At 37.0% G+C, this 14,808-nt stretch overlaps 2 protein-coding genes and 1 long non-coding RNA gene across 3 annotated transcripts; 2 read left to right on the forward strand and 1 right to left on the reverse strand.

Annotated features, from left to right (window-relative positions):
* Positions 1-5,739: 5,739 nt before the first annotated feature.
* On the reverse strand, positions 5,740-7,112 carry LOC123714134 (translocon-associated protein subunit beta). Its single transcript, XM_045668289.1, has 3 exons — positions 7,001-7,112; positions 6,459-6,835; positions 5,740-6,175 (listed from the first exon to the last, which is right to left on the reverse strand). The coding sequence occupies exons 2-3, from the start codon at positions 6,828-6,830 to the stop codon at positions 5,975-5,977; spliced, it is 573 nt and encodes a 190-aa protein (XP_045524245.1). The 5' UTR covers positions 6,831-6,835; positions 7,001-7,112; the 3' UTR covers positions 5,740-5,974.
* Positions 7,113-7,210: 98 nt separating this feature from the next.
* LOC123714193 lies at positions 7,211-7,777 on the forward strand. The gene is made up of 3 exons (XR_006754283.1): positions 7,211-7,369; positions 7,442-7,577; positions 7,657-7,777. It is a non-coding gene; the product is annotated as an uncharacterized LOC123714193 (long non-coding RNA).
* A 21-nt stretch (positions 7,778-7,798) lies between these two features.
* On the forward strand, positions 7,799-14,606 carry LOC123714192 (centromere/kinetochore protein zw10 homolog). Its single transcript, XM_045668379.1, has 5 exons — positions 7,799-9,432; positions 9,652-9,858; positions 10,503-10,632; positions 12,334-12,475; positions 14,354-14,606. The coding sequence occupies exons 1-5, from the start codon at positions 7,917-7,919 to the stop codon at positions 14,567-14,569; spliced, it is 2,211 nt and encodes a 736-aa protein (XP_045524335.1). The 5' UTR covers positions 7,799-7,916; the 3' UTR covers positions 14,570-14,606.
* Positions 14,607-14,808: the final 202 nt, after the last annotated feature.

A 14,808-nucleotide genomic window follows, 5' to 3' on the forward strand; every position in this document is an offset into this window, starting at 1 on the left:
TACTAAACCAAAGATTTTTTTTTTCAATGGCTTAAAATCGTCGTACAGCCGGCAATCGCTATCCTCGTCTGACAAATAATGTTACGCGTTAGCTCACTTTCACTATACCTTAAATATTTATCATCTTTAATAACCAGCAACCTTTATTTGCGATTGCAACAGATTTAACGAGGCAATTATAATATATCAAATTAGCTTCAATTTGATATATAATTGATAAATGTGCGTTATAAACGTATAATTGTATCGCAACGGCAACCGTTATTTGTTTTAATTATTTTGTAAATTGCCGTAATGTCGACGACATTTTATTTAAAAAACTAGTGAACGAAATTTGTTCCCAAAAATCAATATAAAATACTAGTGGCCAAATTTTGATAACTTGGTAGATATATATATATTCTTCTAATTATAAATAGGTATACGTAAAAAAATGTTTTTTAGCAAACAACAGATGACCGCATTAATCCTGCAGCCGGATGCTTAGCCTTATATTTTGTTTATTTTTAATTGTAACAGTATTTACAGCCAGACAAAGTATAGAGTAGTCATATTGAGCTGTGGATAATTTTTCACACTTATATCTATAATTGTAACCATATATGTATTATTATTTTTCATTTAACAGTAATATTGTTTAGAAAACCATATGGGCAATTTATTATGCGCGGTCCTACCATAGGCATGTATGTTAATTACGTCACGCAAAATTTCATAGAAAGATTTGTTCATTTACATCATCAAACAATTACCAATTATGAGTTTATAGGCAGGTAATAACAGTAATATAATGCTGCTTTATAGAAGTTGGGTAGGCTTGTGTTTGTATAAAATAAAGACATCGATGGGATAGGTAACGACATTATCTACTACAGGTAGAGCACCCTGCTCAGGATTAACTTTACTAAGTACTTGCTTGAGAAACCTGACATGCCTCTTAATCAGCAGAACACATTCTAGAATGTTGTTACGTTGGTTGGAAATATCTATAATTTAGAAAGTGCCTAAAATTCTTTAGGCTATACGCCATAGCTGACGTTTTATATGCAATATTGTTGTTAATAAGATTCCAATTATCGATACCCATATATCCTCACAATACTTTATGCTTTCCAAATCGTTTTAAATTGAGACATTTTAAATCTGTAACTAAGACCGGCCCTCCGTCTTACTGCTTTGAAACCCAGTGTGTCGCCGGTCTTTACTCGACACTATATACCAATCGTCGAATACCTATGTCGTTATCATGTATATAATTATTTTGCTATGATTCGGATATAATTATTAATACATAGGTTTTTTTATAGAAAGATTGAGTTTCGTAACGAAACCCATTTCCATAATATATGTAGTAGGATAATGTCTTAAATACTAGTTCAGAATTAGAAGAAAAAAATTATGAGAGATAATAAAAAGTAGGCCTCTACCTACTAATTACCTTAATATTGTGACATTCCAGGATCAATTTACTGTTTGTCTTTTTGCTTAGTTACGTCATCAGCACAGACGCACTGTCGGATAGGAACTTAATACAAAAGTTATTAATTTCTAACCGATGCACGGCTCTGGCTGCTTCAGTTAGAGCGACACACGATTGAAAGATCGAGTTGTATGTGCCCAAGGGTAGGTGTATATTGATGTTAAGATCAAGAGAGAATATACCAGCGCCGGAGCCACACCCTGTTTTTGAGCCATCGGTATATATGTGCAGATCATTCAGGGTGGATCTATCTCATTCCTCTTCTCTCATTTGCACATAGTATCTTCTATTCAGCATGTGTTGATTTGCGATCCTATCACATGGCGCGGCTATTAGAGGTTGCTATCGCCTTGTTGTGTGTGTGCTGTAGTGATTTTGCCCCATAGATCCAATACCATGAGCCTTTTTTTTTCGTCAGGAAATGCTTTTACGCATATCCCTACGGTATTTTACACCAGCAGGGATTATGTGGGACTCAGACTTAATAAACCCTACCCACTAAAACCTGACGGATGACTTCAGCTCGCCAAAGGGCGACGGCAGGTAACAGCTGAGCCCTATCCTTACCCCCGCCAAACGCGAATGCCACAATGCCACATGACTCCTCTCACACACAAATCTCCCAAATCTTAACTTAGGGCAGACGTGCGAAAACACGGCGTCGCTGCCCCGGTCGTCGTTTCCTTACTGGCGGAGCATCTGAATCATTTTCACGCTGACGCTCCGCATTCTCTTTCTGACTCATGACGGCCTCACAAAAAGCCTTGAAGGCATTCCAAGGACCGTCATTGTCAGCTTCCACCATTCTTTGAATAATTAGTGGAAGCGACAGATTGCCATCAATGCTATCAGCAAGCACCGAGCGAAAGTAGTATGATGACAAGCGGGTGTCGCCTCTCTTCCAACGATTCGATGCAGATAATTTCCGCAGCATCCATGGCCAGAGAGAACCTGCACGAGCCGATAGGAGAGCGATCCCCACCGTCGGTCCACCCAGTGTTTCAAAAAGGGACGAATAAGATCAACGGTATGTAAACCAAACCGACATTCACATAACTCTTCCCTCCATTCTTGCAAAATTAAGCGGTGATACTCCTCCTTCCACACCTTGACTACCTCCAGAGGTGGGTCAAAACCACCACTCCTGGCTTCAGCTCTTCTCCAAAAAATGTCTCCCAAAGCCAGAGCTTCCAAGTGCCAAAGTGGAGTGGCGGCTATGACACATGCTGCATCACAGGATACTGTACGGTATGCCTTCGCAATTCTAATGGCAACTTTACGCTGTGACCGCCTCAGTATACCTTTGTTGTAAAATGTCAACTTATCCGCCCATATCGGACAACCATAAAGAGCTTTCGCACGTACTACACCAGCATAAAGAAGCCTACAGCCCTCGCCTGGCCCACCGATATTTGGCATTATACGACCCAAAGCCATTGCAGTTGACTCAAGCTTGGGTGCCAGGGCTACAAAATGAGCTTTGAAAGTCCAACGGGCATCGAGAACCAACCCGAGGTATTTCAAAGTCGACTTTACTGCCATATGAACGCCATCTACAATTATTTCAGCGCCTCTAGGTGGAGACCTCCTAGCAAAACAAATGACTTCAGATTTTTGTAAAGCCACTCGAAGACCAAGTCGCCTTATACGAGTCACTACTTGTTCTACTCCAGCAGCAGCTAACAAACTCGCCTCTTGATAATTACATCCCTTGGCCGTCACAAGGGTATCGTCAGCATAACATATTAAACCTACTCCTGGCATCAGTCTACCTAGAAGGACTGCATCAAATCCAATGTTCCACAAAAGGGGCCCAAGAACCGACCCTTGGGGAATTGCACCTAAGGTTTATTTACTGCTTTAGTTTCAGAGAGTTGCCAATGCGAGATAACGTTGTGGAGTGATGATTCTGTTGATTTGCCTAAGCTGTAAGTGCTGATCACCAATTTCCAAACCGAGAAAAATATAGTAATAGTAACCAATTATGTAAGGAAATAATGAGCAAATATGGAGTGCCAGAATGCGACCCAACGGAAGTATTTACAGCAATATTATTATTCTTTACAATTCCTGTCACTACTGCAGTAGCTGAAAGCTTATTTAGCATAGAATAATAAAAAAAATATTTAAGAAATATGGACCAAACTCGACATTTATCGCTAATAGCACATGAAAACAAAATCGCATCAAGCCTGGATTTAAACGAAGTCAACTTTTAAAAGTATCAACTTTTGCGAAAACTAAACCTAGGAATTTTTTTTGGTATAATTGTTATTTAGTCAGTTGGTAGGTCCGACCTCTATATAATAAACCCTTGAATCTTCTCTATTTTGTTTTATTAGCCAAACCTACACCAAGTATTAATTGTAATTTATGTTATTACTGTTTAATATATTTACTACCTGCCATGCAGTGGACTAAAAAGAGCTTAAGTAGCTTAGCATTTTTAAAGTATTTGTATATTTTGAAGTGAAACTTCTTTAGAATCGTTGTGATTTCAAACCGGATGCAACGAAAAAACGACAGGTAAGAGACACAAATACAAAAATGTGTAGGATGAAGCCAGGGGAAAGAATGAGACAGAAATATACATACAATTTGTATATTATCGGTCTCTCCTCTTTGTGCCATACTTCGTAGCGTCCCCACTCCCGTCTTCTAAGCATAGTCGCCTGTAATTTGTGAGCCAGAGCGAGAGAGCAGATGTCAGTGTGTATGTATATTGCACACTGTTTAATACGTGCTTGTATTTGAGCATTTAACGTGTGTAGTGCATGTGAAAACTACGTGAGCTTACTGTACACTGTATGCGGCTGCGTATTACAGCGTTTTAGTAAGATAGCGTGGTGTGTTATTATTTAACTGTTTGTGAGTATTTTTTTCTAATAGGCAATGATCAGGCTTCTGTACTAATAGACAATTAAAGAAACACATAAAAAAACCTTAGATTCCTTGACTATTGAAAGCGATTGGAAGTGAAACTTATTTATCGGCGTTGGAAAAAAATTACCGTCTCATTTTTGAGTTACGCGTCACATATTTCCGTTACGTACTATCTTTTTCGTGTCCCTACCACGGTTGATTCATTAATAACAAAAATATATAATAACGATAACAACGATAGTAATAATTGTATTACAATTAATGAAATTCTGTAATAATCTTAGTAGTGATAAGGTAAAATGAGATAATTGTATTATTTGTATTCATGTCTATGATAATGAAAGCCTTTTGTTAAACTTTATCTAATTTAACTTTATTTAACCAATGTATATAAAGTTGCATATATTGGATCATTTTTCGAAAAATAAGGTCATAAAGACGTTTCACTTCTTACGTGTGTACACTAGTACACGCACACATTCTTTTTTTTATTTGAGAAAACCTAATCAGATAACATAGCAGTGGGGCCCCATTTTTTAGTTTTTTAGTTAGCTACGCCACTGGCTGTAGGCATGTTGATTTGGATGGAGGAATTTCGAAAAGGATACCCGACTACGTATCTCCAGGTCCCCATGCCTCTCCAGCGTTTTAAGAAGGAATGAAGTGAGACTGATGGGTCTCTGGGTATAGTCATATCTTCCTGGATTTGGGATAAATATTATTTTTACTTCCCTCCATTTCAGTGGTATATACTGATCAGTCTAGTCTAGTAGACTATTACTATTAGATTTCCACTCCATCTTAGTAGACCAGGGAAAATGCTGTTCAATCCACTTTGAATGGTAGGAAGGTGTTGATTGCCCATGTTAACTTTTCTTTAGTGATTATTTTGTCTGCTACATACAAACAGTTGACCGTGGCTCTTTCCGAATAAGGTTGCCATGACTGCTCATTAGCAATTTTACAGCCTGGAAAGTGAGTTGTCAGAAGTAGTTCACAAGTTTCTACATTGGTTTTTGTAAATGTGTTTTGAGATATTCACAGCTGTTCAAGTGATAGGTGTCTCTAGACAGGCATGATTTCACTCTGTTTGCCTGGTTGTTATTTTCAATACTAGTGCAGAACTGTCTCCAGCACTCCTGCTTTCTAATACGAAGAAGTTTTTTTGAATTCTTCCCTTCTCCTTCTTGCAACTGTATACTTGTCCCAGTCAATGGGTAGCCTTGTGCTTTAACACTAATGACAGTAGAAATAATTTGCAGTTGTCAAATAAATGTGTCTCCTTTATGACTACCTCAATGTATAGAATATATAATATGTACATTTATAACAATTTATTTGTTTCTTTGGATACAAGATTAAAACAAACCAATGTGTAAATTGTAAAAATTAATTTATTTAAATTAATAACAATAAGGATGATTGAGTTTGATGAAAATGAGACTAATGCTGCCTTAGGATACTACAGAAATATTGTGTTTTGTGCATGTATTAATTAAATGAACAGGATGAATGTTTGCTTTCCTAAAAAAACACAGAAAAAATTTGTTTAATATGTAACAGATCAAGCTTTGCAACATTAGCTATGTATGAACCTAACTATGTATAATTCTAATGAGTCTTTTTTGGCTTTGAAAGTTTTTCATATTTGCTCTTTGATGAGTACCATAGACCAAATGGAATTGCGAGTGAAGGCAGTGTCATAACTGCAAAAGCTGCCCAATCAAGAATATGTGACGAGAATTTACGGTCATAATCTTTCAAGGCAACAATAGCTCCTTCACCAGGTGCACTGCTGATTGACAATTGTATCTAAAATAAAGAATAGAATCATTATATATTGACAATATGAGACTGTATTTTAAAACCTAGCAGATGCAACCATGGGCATAGACTGACACATTTCTACCAATGTTGCACCTAAAACTTTTGTGCCAACCCAAAGCAATCTTTTTACAGTTTAGTTGACTAACTTTAATTTTATTATTAAATAAACTAAACATAATTGTAAATTACCATATTTTAGTTTTATACAGACTTTCATAGCTAATTTAGTTATATAAAGATTTTTAAAGAATTGATTATTCATGCTCACCTCAGTAGATTCCTCGTTTGGCCGGTATGATACTTCTGCTGCAGTAAAGTTGAAGTAACCAAATCTGTTCGACCGAACGGTAACTACGTGTGATACATTTGTTTGTGGTGGTATTCTATCAATTTCAGCAGAGAGTTGACCACCAACAACAGAGAACACTTCTGGATGAAAGCCATTGTCTATAAGTTTAACATCTACAGCTGGTGCAGTTCCGACATTATACAAAGTATATTTGATTAGTATGTCCATATTTTCGACTAAGTATTTGTTCAGTACTTGTTTTGACACTAATAATTTTGCGGAAGATGCTTCTTCATCTGCTGCCACTGCAGCAACGATTAACACAAGAAACGAAAATAATTTGAGGGCCATTTTATCTGAAAAAATAAGAAATTGTTACACATCAAATGGATATTTAAATCTAGTCCACTTCGCAGCAAGTATATAACGTTTTTTTCAATGAAAAAATATAGTATTAATTGACATTATTACCAAAAATCTAATTTTATATAAGAGGTGACAAAATAAGACAGAAATCTTACCAAAAATATTATCTAAAATCTTACGAAATAAATTATAAGCTCGAAAGAACAACACCGCAAAGTTAAAAGTGATTGTTTCGATTTTGACAATCTTTCATACGTGGCTGACGTTTCATTCCACGCGTTCGTCGTATTGGCAGTCAACTCGCGTTCAAGCTTTTTAATTTCTAAGTAAGCTTGATCAAGTCATAAACGTACCAACAAAATTAAACGCAACTCTTAAATTTGGTAGTACTGATTTTCATATTTGACAGCTATGTCAAAAAATTTGTAAAAGGGAGGACGGCGATTTTAATCACAATATTTTTGATGTTTTGATCTTGTTATATATCGCTATGGCTAAACAATCCATTGGATTGCTGTAAAAAGGTGATTGCTAATTGCTATCATAGTGTGGAGACGAGATAAGGCTAGTTAATATAATATTTCGAACTATGACAGATACACAAGATGATACAAAAACCCCGGATAAAGAAGTGTTAGATGACGAAACTCTAGAGAAGTATGTTAAATTGAACATATGTTTTTTGGTATTATTAAATATAATATTATAAAATACGTATTAATAAATACGCAGGTATTCAAGATTACAATAATTAATATATGCTATATAATTTTATGAATTTATCCCTGAAATAATACGCGCTTTGTTTTAGATTAGCAGTTGAGGAGCTTATACGAGAAGCAGTTCAGGGTGCAGCTAGAGCGGAAATTGTTGGCCCTTCAGGTTGGGTAAAAGCCCCACAGCAGAAGACTAACAAACGGTTTCTTGTCAATACACTTCGGAATGCTGTAAGCTCTAATAAATATAATACATCACGCAATAAAAATCGGCATTCCTACCATAAATATCCTAAACAAGACCAAAAACTCGAAACTACTATAAAAAAGGACAAAATTAAAAGAAAATATTAAAATGGAAGAATTCGATATTGATTCCATATTATCCAATATAGTTGACCTTCATGAAACTAATTGGACACCCATTGCAAAAATTCCCATTGTTTTAAAAGAGATTGAAAAAGTCAAAACTGAAATGAAAACTTTTTTGAACAATAATGACTTTGATATATCAGCTGTTCTAAAAGAGTCCAATGAATTATGTGTTGAAAGTCAGCAACTAATCAAGGAAATGAAGACCTGCAAACAGGAAATTGAAGAGGTCACTATGGATGAAATACTAACATCTATTGAGAGTCATGATTTAATTACCAAAGAATTAGAAGCTGTTAACTTTGCCTATAAAATAGTCAGTGACATTATCAACTGTGGGAAATATGTAAAAGAATTTGAGGAAAGAAAAGAAGACCAGAGTTATTCAAGAGCTGTTGACATTGTGTATGATTTGCTAACTTATGTTGATAATCCTTCAGAGGGGTTTAATCACTTGGAAATTTATAGTAATGCAAAAGTTACTGGGCAGCTCATATTAGAAGGACTAATGCATGAATTATTAATTGAATGGGATAGAATGGTAAACTATGGGACAAGATTAGATAAAAACAATTGCACTGTTGCAACCATTACTGTAGCACTAAGTGAATCTCTATCTAGTATAGACATTCTGAATGCCCTGGATAAGTGCAAAAAGTTAGAAGAAAAAGTCACAGACTTAGCACAGTTTATTTTGAAGGAGATTCTTATCCCTTTTATGCATCACCTTTGCTTAACAGACTCAGAATGTGATGAGGTTTCCATTGTGTGTGTGTCTATTGAACAGAAACCAAATTATAAACCAACTTATGAAGAAGTTATAGGAAATATTAGATTATTTTTCCAGTACTTAAGAGAAAAATTAAATTTTGAATTTAAAAGATCAGTAACTATAATAAGTTTGATTGGTCATCAAATTTGTGAACAATTTTGTGAAATGATTATTAAAAATGTTTTTATTCACACTGTTCCAAATAATATTACTGATCTACAATCATACAATTTAGTTACTACTGTTATACAAGATTTTCAAGTATTTCTTCGCTCAGTCCACTTTTTGCCTGAAAATGGACCTTCATTATTAAGTTATATGGATAATATAGATTTTCTTTTTGCTGATAAGTCAAGCCAATATTTCTTAGAAACAGCAAGAGGAATTATGGTCAAAGACTTGAGTATCTCAATGTCAATTGGGGTTGAAAAATTACCTAATATCAATCGCCAAATAAAGATGACCAATAATGATGATGTTGCAGAGGCATTGTCTATACTTGATAAGACAATTCCGCAAAGTCTTTTTTACTTCCCTAGATGTATGATCTCAAAGACAACTCAAGAGTTGTTGGATTTAGTTTATGGGCTAATGGAGCAAGCAGTACAATGCACAGATGTTGTTTGTAGGAAATTATATAATACTTCTCGGTTAATTTTTGAATTGTATGATGCTGTTGTTCCATACCATCATGAAAACTTCCTGCTGACCATACCACAATATGTTGGTAAGTCTTACTAAAAACTTTACAATTAGAAAAGATTGACAAGCGGAAGTAGTGTTCTGAGTTATGAAAAATATGGCAGTTCATAGATGAAAACTGTCGCATGTTTATTAATTATGCACATAAGGAATGTTTCTTATATGCAGCTGAGTGCATCTCCCTTTCATACTAGTCTTAATGAAATAAATATTTTGTTTTTAATAAATTGGAAATATTTTACAGCATTATTCCATAACAACTGTTTGTACCTTGCACACAACTTGCAAACACTAGGTGATAAATGGCTTAACCTGATGGAAGGCCGTCAAGTCAACTACGCAATCAACTTCGTAGACCTTGTTCAGAAGATGAGAGAGCTTGGTTACAAGTACCTCACCATGCAAATGCAGCAACAGAGAAAACAAATTTTGGATAATATACGCACGTCCGGTAAGGGTCACAAAATAAACACTAATAAGTTATTTAATTTAAATTTAATAATTCTGTAGAATAATAGTCTTTATCTCTTATATGATAATAATCTAGTAGTGCTACAATTCTTGGTCTCAGTTTGTAAATGTCTTTGATAATTATATTTTATAGTCAAGCAGAAACCGAAGTATGTAAGGAGAACAGCATTCTGACATATGTTTTTGATTCATTAATCTAAATTCTAAGACACAACAGTTTTCTTACTGATTTTCTTGACCACACAAACAAGAGTTATTTGCGACCAAAAACATCCATTGATGCTTGTGTTGTAGTTGTGATTTGATAGGGATGTTGAGATTTGCCTGCTGAAGCCTATCTTTGATTTGATATTTTAAAAGAGTTCCGAAAGTTTTTTACCCCGGCTTTTTCTCTGGGCCCTCTGTCTTCTTTGCCGGTGAGTATGCCTACTACCGGCACCACTACTACTACTAGACATCCCTGTCTACCGAGACAAATTTAATGACGTGAATAAGTGATACCTATCTTTTATTCCATAATAAACATATTTTATTTTTACCAACACTGCTCTTTAATTACTTTAATAATATACACTTAAATATTATATATCGATAATTTTACTGAACAATTTTAATATTTTGCAGATTTAAATTGCATGGTTGGAAAAGATGCACTTGGTGAAAACGCAGAAGCAGCAATAAGACAGTGTCTTCGTCAATTGCAGTTACTCAAGAATGTTTGGATCGGAGTCTTTCCAGCTAATGTATTCACCAGGTATTTTATATACTAGGTCCTTACATATGAAATTGGCGTTTTGTATAGGAGGAACAAAAAGTCGAATATTTTAAAATATAATATATTTAATTAATCAAACTATGAACCATTATTTTCTATCTCATAGGTAGTTCATTGCTCCTTTACTAAAAAACCAGTCGGACGGGAATCAATAAAATCTGTGAAGGCGATTTGGACTGCTCCATCAGAGTTAATTTTTTTCCCTTGCAAGAAGTTGTCCAAATTTCGAAAAAAATGGTAGTCTGTTGGAGTAAGGTCCGGGGAGTACGGAGGATGTCTTAGACATTCCAATTGAAGCTCTTCTAATTTGGTAGCCGTCTGTTGTGCAGTGTGTGGTCTAGCGTCGTCGTGAAGTAGCAGTGGCGTGGAGCGATTGACCAGCCTAGGTTGTTTAGCCGCTAGCTTTTCAATTACTTTTTGCAATTACTGACAATAGACATCAGCCGTAATAGAAAACTGCAATGAACAATATCGGCACTAGTCCACCAAACGCTTACAAGTAACTTTTTTGGGGTTAATTTTAGCTTGGGGCAGGATTTGGCTGGCTGGCCAGGATCCAACTATTGCGCTGAGCGCTTCCGATTATCGTAAAGAATCCATTTTTCATCACAGGTAATGATTCGGTTTAAAATACCTTCATTATTGTGCCGGTTCAGTAATGTAACGCAGCAGTCGTCGCGCGTTTGCCGGTTTGCTTCACTCAATTCGCGAGGTACCCACCTTTCAAGCTTTTTAATCTTCCCAATTTGCTTCAAGTAAATTAAAACAGTTTTATCACTAACACCACAGCCTGCAGCTAACTCGGACGTGGTTTGCGATGGATCCGCTTCCACAATAGCCTTCTATACTTCATTATCAACTTGGGTCTCAGGCCGTCCACGGGGCTTGTTCTGCAGGTCGAAATTTCCAGAACGAAAACGTTGGAACCAAAAACGAACCGTGTTTTCTTTTGCAACATGACCGCCACACACATCATTCACCCTTCGAGTCGTTTCCGCAGCACTAGAGCCACGGCGGAACTCGTACTCGTAAATAATGCGATACTTTAAGTTTTCCATTTTGTAAAATGAGTGACGCAAACAGAAAAAAACAAATGAATGACGGTCATCGAAGCATACATGAGTAAATAGCTGTACAAATTTGAATTTGGAATTCCTTACCAAAGAGGAGAACATCGTGATTAAAGTGGCCAGTACGAAATACGCCAATTTCATATGTAAGGACCGAATAGATAATAATTGTGGTTGATGAAACTGTTGTATGAGATAGATAGATAATTTTGAATAGCATTTTATTTTTAATACTAAGTCTTAATTATGACTATGACCTCTTTAACTAATTTATGACACAATTATGGTTAAGGTAAAGAAATAAAATAAAATGCCAATGTAAGTTTGGTTAGAAATTATACGCGCAAAGGGGGCAGGTAAAAAATAAAATAAAAATTGTAATTTGATTTAGGAAATTTATCTTTGTGTAGAAAAGCCTGCACGAAATTTCCATTTTAGTCCATTGAAATGGTACATTTGCTGAACATTTGATCGAGGATGCAATTTTATTTATAATGATAAATTATTTAATTAGAGCCATAATGTTATACTGATTTTCTAAATTCTATACTATATCTTGACATAATAAAATATATATATAAAAAAGACATAAGATTTTTTTGAATTACAGATTAATGGCAACACTAGTCAACATGTTTATGGATGAGCTAATACACAGAGTGTGCACTGTTGAAGACATTCCCGTGGAGATGGCAACACAGCTCACAGATATGTACAACTTGGTTGTACTGAAAGTACCACATTTGTTCCATGTATGGAATATTTTTAATAAATGTTATATCAAGATATATCTAGGGTTATATTAGAACACAAATATTCATACTAATTGAAGAAGTGTTAGCATTCTTTAGAAAACTATGAGTGTATTTTTGACATAACACCCAACCTTTTTTTTTTACTTGGGGAGATACATTGTGCATACCCTATCGCAGCGCAACTGATTAATGCAGGAAGGTAATGTGGGACTCGCGATTGTGCATACCCACTAAAATCCGAAGGCGCCACCATTAATCGCCTTAGGCGGGGTGCGGTAACGGAGCCTTATCCGCTTCCCGACATGCGCTGCGGTGGTTGCGTCTGCCTCTTCACGTCAATTATTAGTTTCTAAAGATACTTTATCGACCTGGCCATCCACTTTCAGAAATAACTAGGGAGATCGGATTGTGTACTTGCAGAAATGGATCACCATCCCATCTTTTGAACGCATTGACCCCTGCTTGCCACTTTGGCACATTTACGCGAAGGTATCTTTCGCCGTCGCAGATGGGTTTCGGGACAAAGCTCCCTGGTCCTTTCCGCCTATTCTTTGTTTTTCATGACCGCTTGTAGAAAAATTTCCACGGGCCGTCATTTTCCGCGCTCAATAAAGCTTTTACTACGTTTGGTAACCTTGCGTCTACGCCGTGGAGTGCATTTAGCAGAGGTCTCCTTTCCACCTCCTGTGCTGGGCAGTTCCCCAGCGTATGCAGGGCGTCGTCCCGGCTGTCTCCTTACACTCTACTACTCACTGCAGATAACTACCGAAGCATCCGTGTCCGGACAGTATCTGCACAAGTCGGTAGCCCAGGTAGCCCCAGCTCCACCTTACCCAATGATAAAGCAGGTGTCTGATGGCTCAGGTAGTACATTGACTGGCACTCGCACCCGCCCGGTCTCAGGGCGACGCGTTCAGGAAAAAGTTCTGCTGCGGAGTTCCGGCTCCATATTTATCATGAGTGGCGGGGCCAACGAGTGTAGGATGTTTGTGGCTATTTGATACGGGCCCCATCCCCAGGGTTCCCGCTCCAGGGTGTCAAGTAGTTCTCGCCATGTTATTTTTCCTTTGGCGATACCCCACTAGAGTACACTGATCCGTTGAGGTCCAGGGTGGCTTCATTGCATCGCAGCATCCGCATTGCACGTCAGAGCGCCACGAAACCACTTTGCCTCCTCCTCAGGATCTATAGAGGCTGGGCTGACGTACCACGCCTACACAATCATAGCCAACTCCGCTTGGTCCTTGTCTAGACTCCTAAGTGCCTATTTTTAGCCTAGTTCTGACGAATCTGAGCTAGGATTAACCGACGGCGAGAGAGTGCGGAAACGAAAACGTGAACGTGACATCCACAATCTTTTCATAATTTTTTCGAATATACGTAGCTATTAAGCAGAGCCCCTATTAGCCACTACCAAACAGTGAACTGCTGTCCAATCTACCAACGCTTTTCCCCTTGACCTGGACACCGGTAGACCCCAGGCCACGGACTTTGCGTTCAGATCACCATTGAATTGAGGTCGGGGACTCAATGGAGTCCTTGCAATGGCACCAGGCTTCCCAGTTCGTTTAGGAGCACTTGGGGGAGAAGTGCTCGCGATACCCAACTTTGCTGCCACAAAGCCGCGGCCTTTTTGGATAGAGCCAATGCAGGGCGAGTCGTATGACATAACACCTAGCCACATAATGTATTCATAATATAGTCAATGATAAAAATCTTCGCAAGTTTCAACATAATAGATTTATAATTAGTTTTGGACTGTATATAGATTTGTAGTAAATTTCGGTAAATTTTAGTTGAAATACAACTCCCAGCAATCTCTTCTACTGCTAATGTTATTGTAAATATGTTATTTACCGATTTTTGTGTTTATAGAAAACCGCAGACGTTGAAAAGCACGTGAAGCCCTGGCCAAAGTTCAAGGAGGTTATCTTTGTACTTGGAGCATCTCTTAGAGATCTTGACAGTCACTGGAATGACGGAAGTGGACCACTAGCAATATACTTCAGTACAGAAGAATTAAGGAGTCTCATCAAAGCCTTATTCCAGAACACACAGTACCGCGCAAATTTCCTTCTCAAAATTAAATAGATTGTAGTCCATATCTAAATTAAATGGTGTTTGATTAGATTGCTTTTTTAATAGTCTACCTATGTTACCGTCTCTGACCCATGCCACCTACCCCACATTGTTCACCTACAATCGGGGATTTTGTTTTTGTATTATAAAAGTGGTACACATTTGAATAAGCCCTAATGGGATATAAACTCAAATTTAATGTTTGTTCAGATTACATTTAAACATTGACCGACCTCTAACAAGGATCACGT

The sequence above is a fragment of the Pieris brassicae genome, chromosome 9, assembly GCF_905147105.1.
Source record: "Pieris brassicae chromosome 9, ilPieBrab1.1, whole genome shotgun sequence".
In the NCBI taxonomy this organism is placed as follows: domain Eukaryota; kingdom Metazoa; phylum Arthropoda; class Insecta; order Lepidoptera; family Pieridae; genus Pieris; species Pieris brassicae.

Coding starts and splice junctions, on each gene's coding strand:
- LOC123714134 (XM_045668289.1), bottom strand. CDS start 6,830: ATGGCCCTCAAATTATTTTCGTTTCTTGTGTTAATCGTTGCTGCAGTG. Junction 6,176..6,458: donor CAAACGAGGAATCTACTGAG/GTGAGCATGAAT, acceptor TCTTTATTTTAG/ATACAATTGTCAATCAGCAG.
- LOC123714192 (XM_045668379.1), top strand. CDS start 7,917: ATGGAAGAATTCGATATTGATTCCATATTATCCAATATAGTTGACCTT. Junction 9,433..9,651: donor GACCATACCACAATATGTTG/GTAAGTCTTACT, acceptor AATATTTTACAG/CATTATTCCATAACAACTGT. Junction 12,476..14,353: donor AAGTACCACATTTGTTCCAT/GTATGGAATATT, acceptor TTGTGTTTATAG/AAAACCGCAGACGTTGAAAA.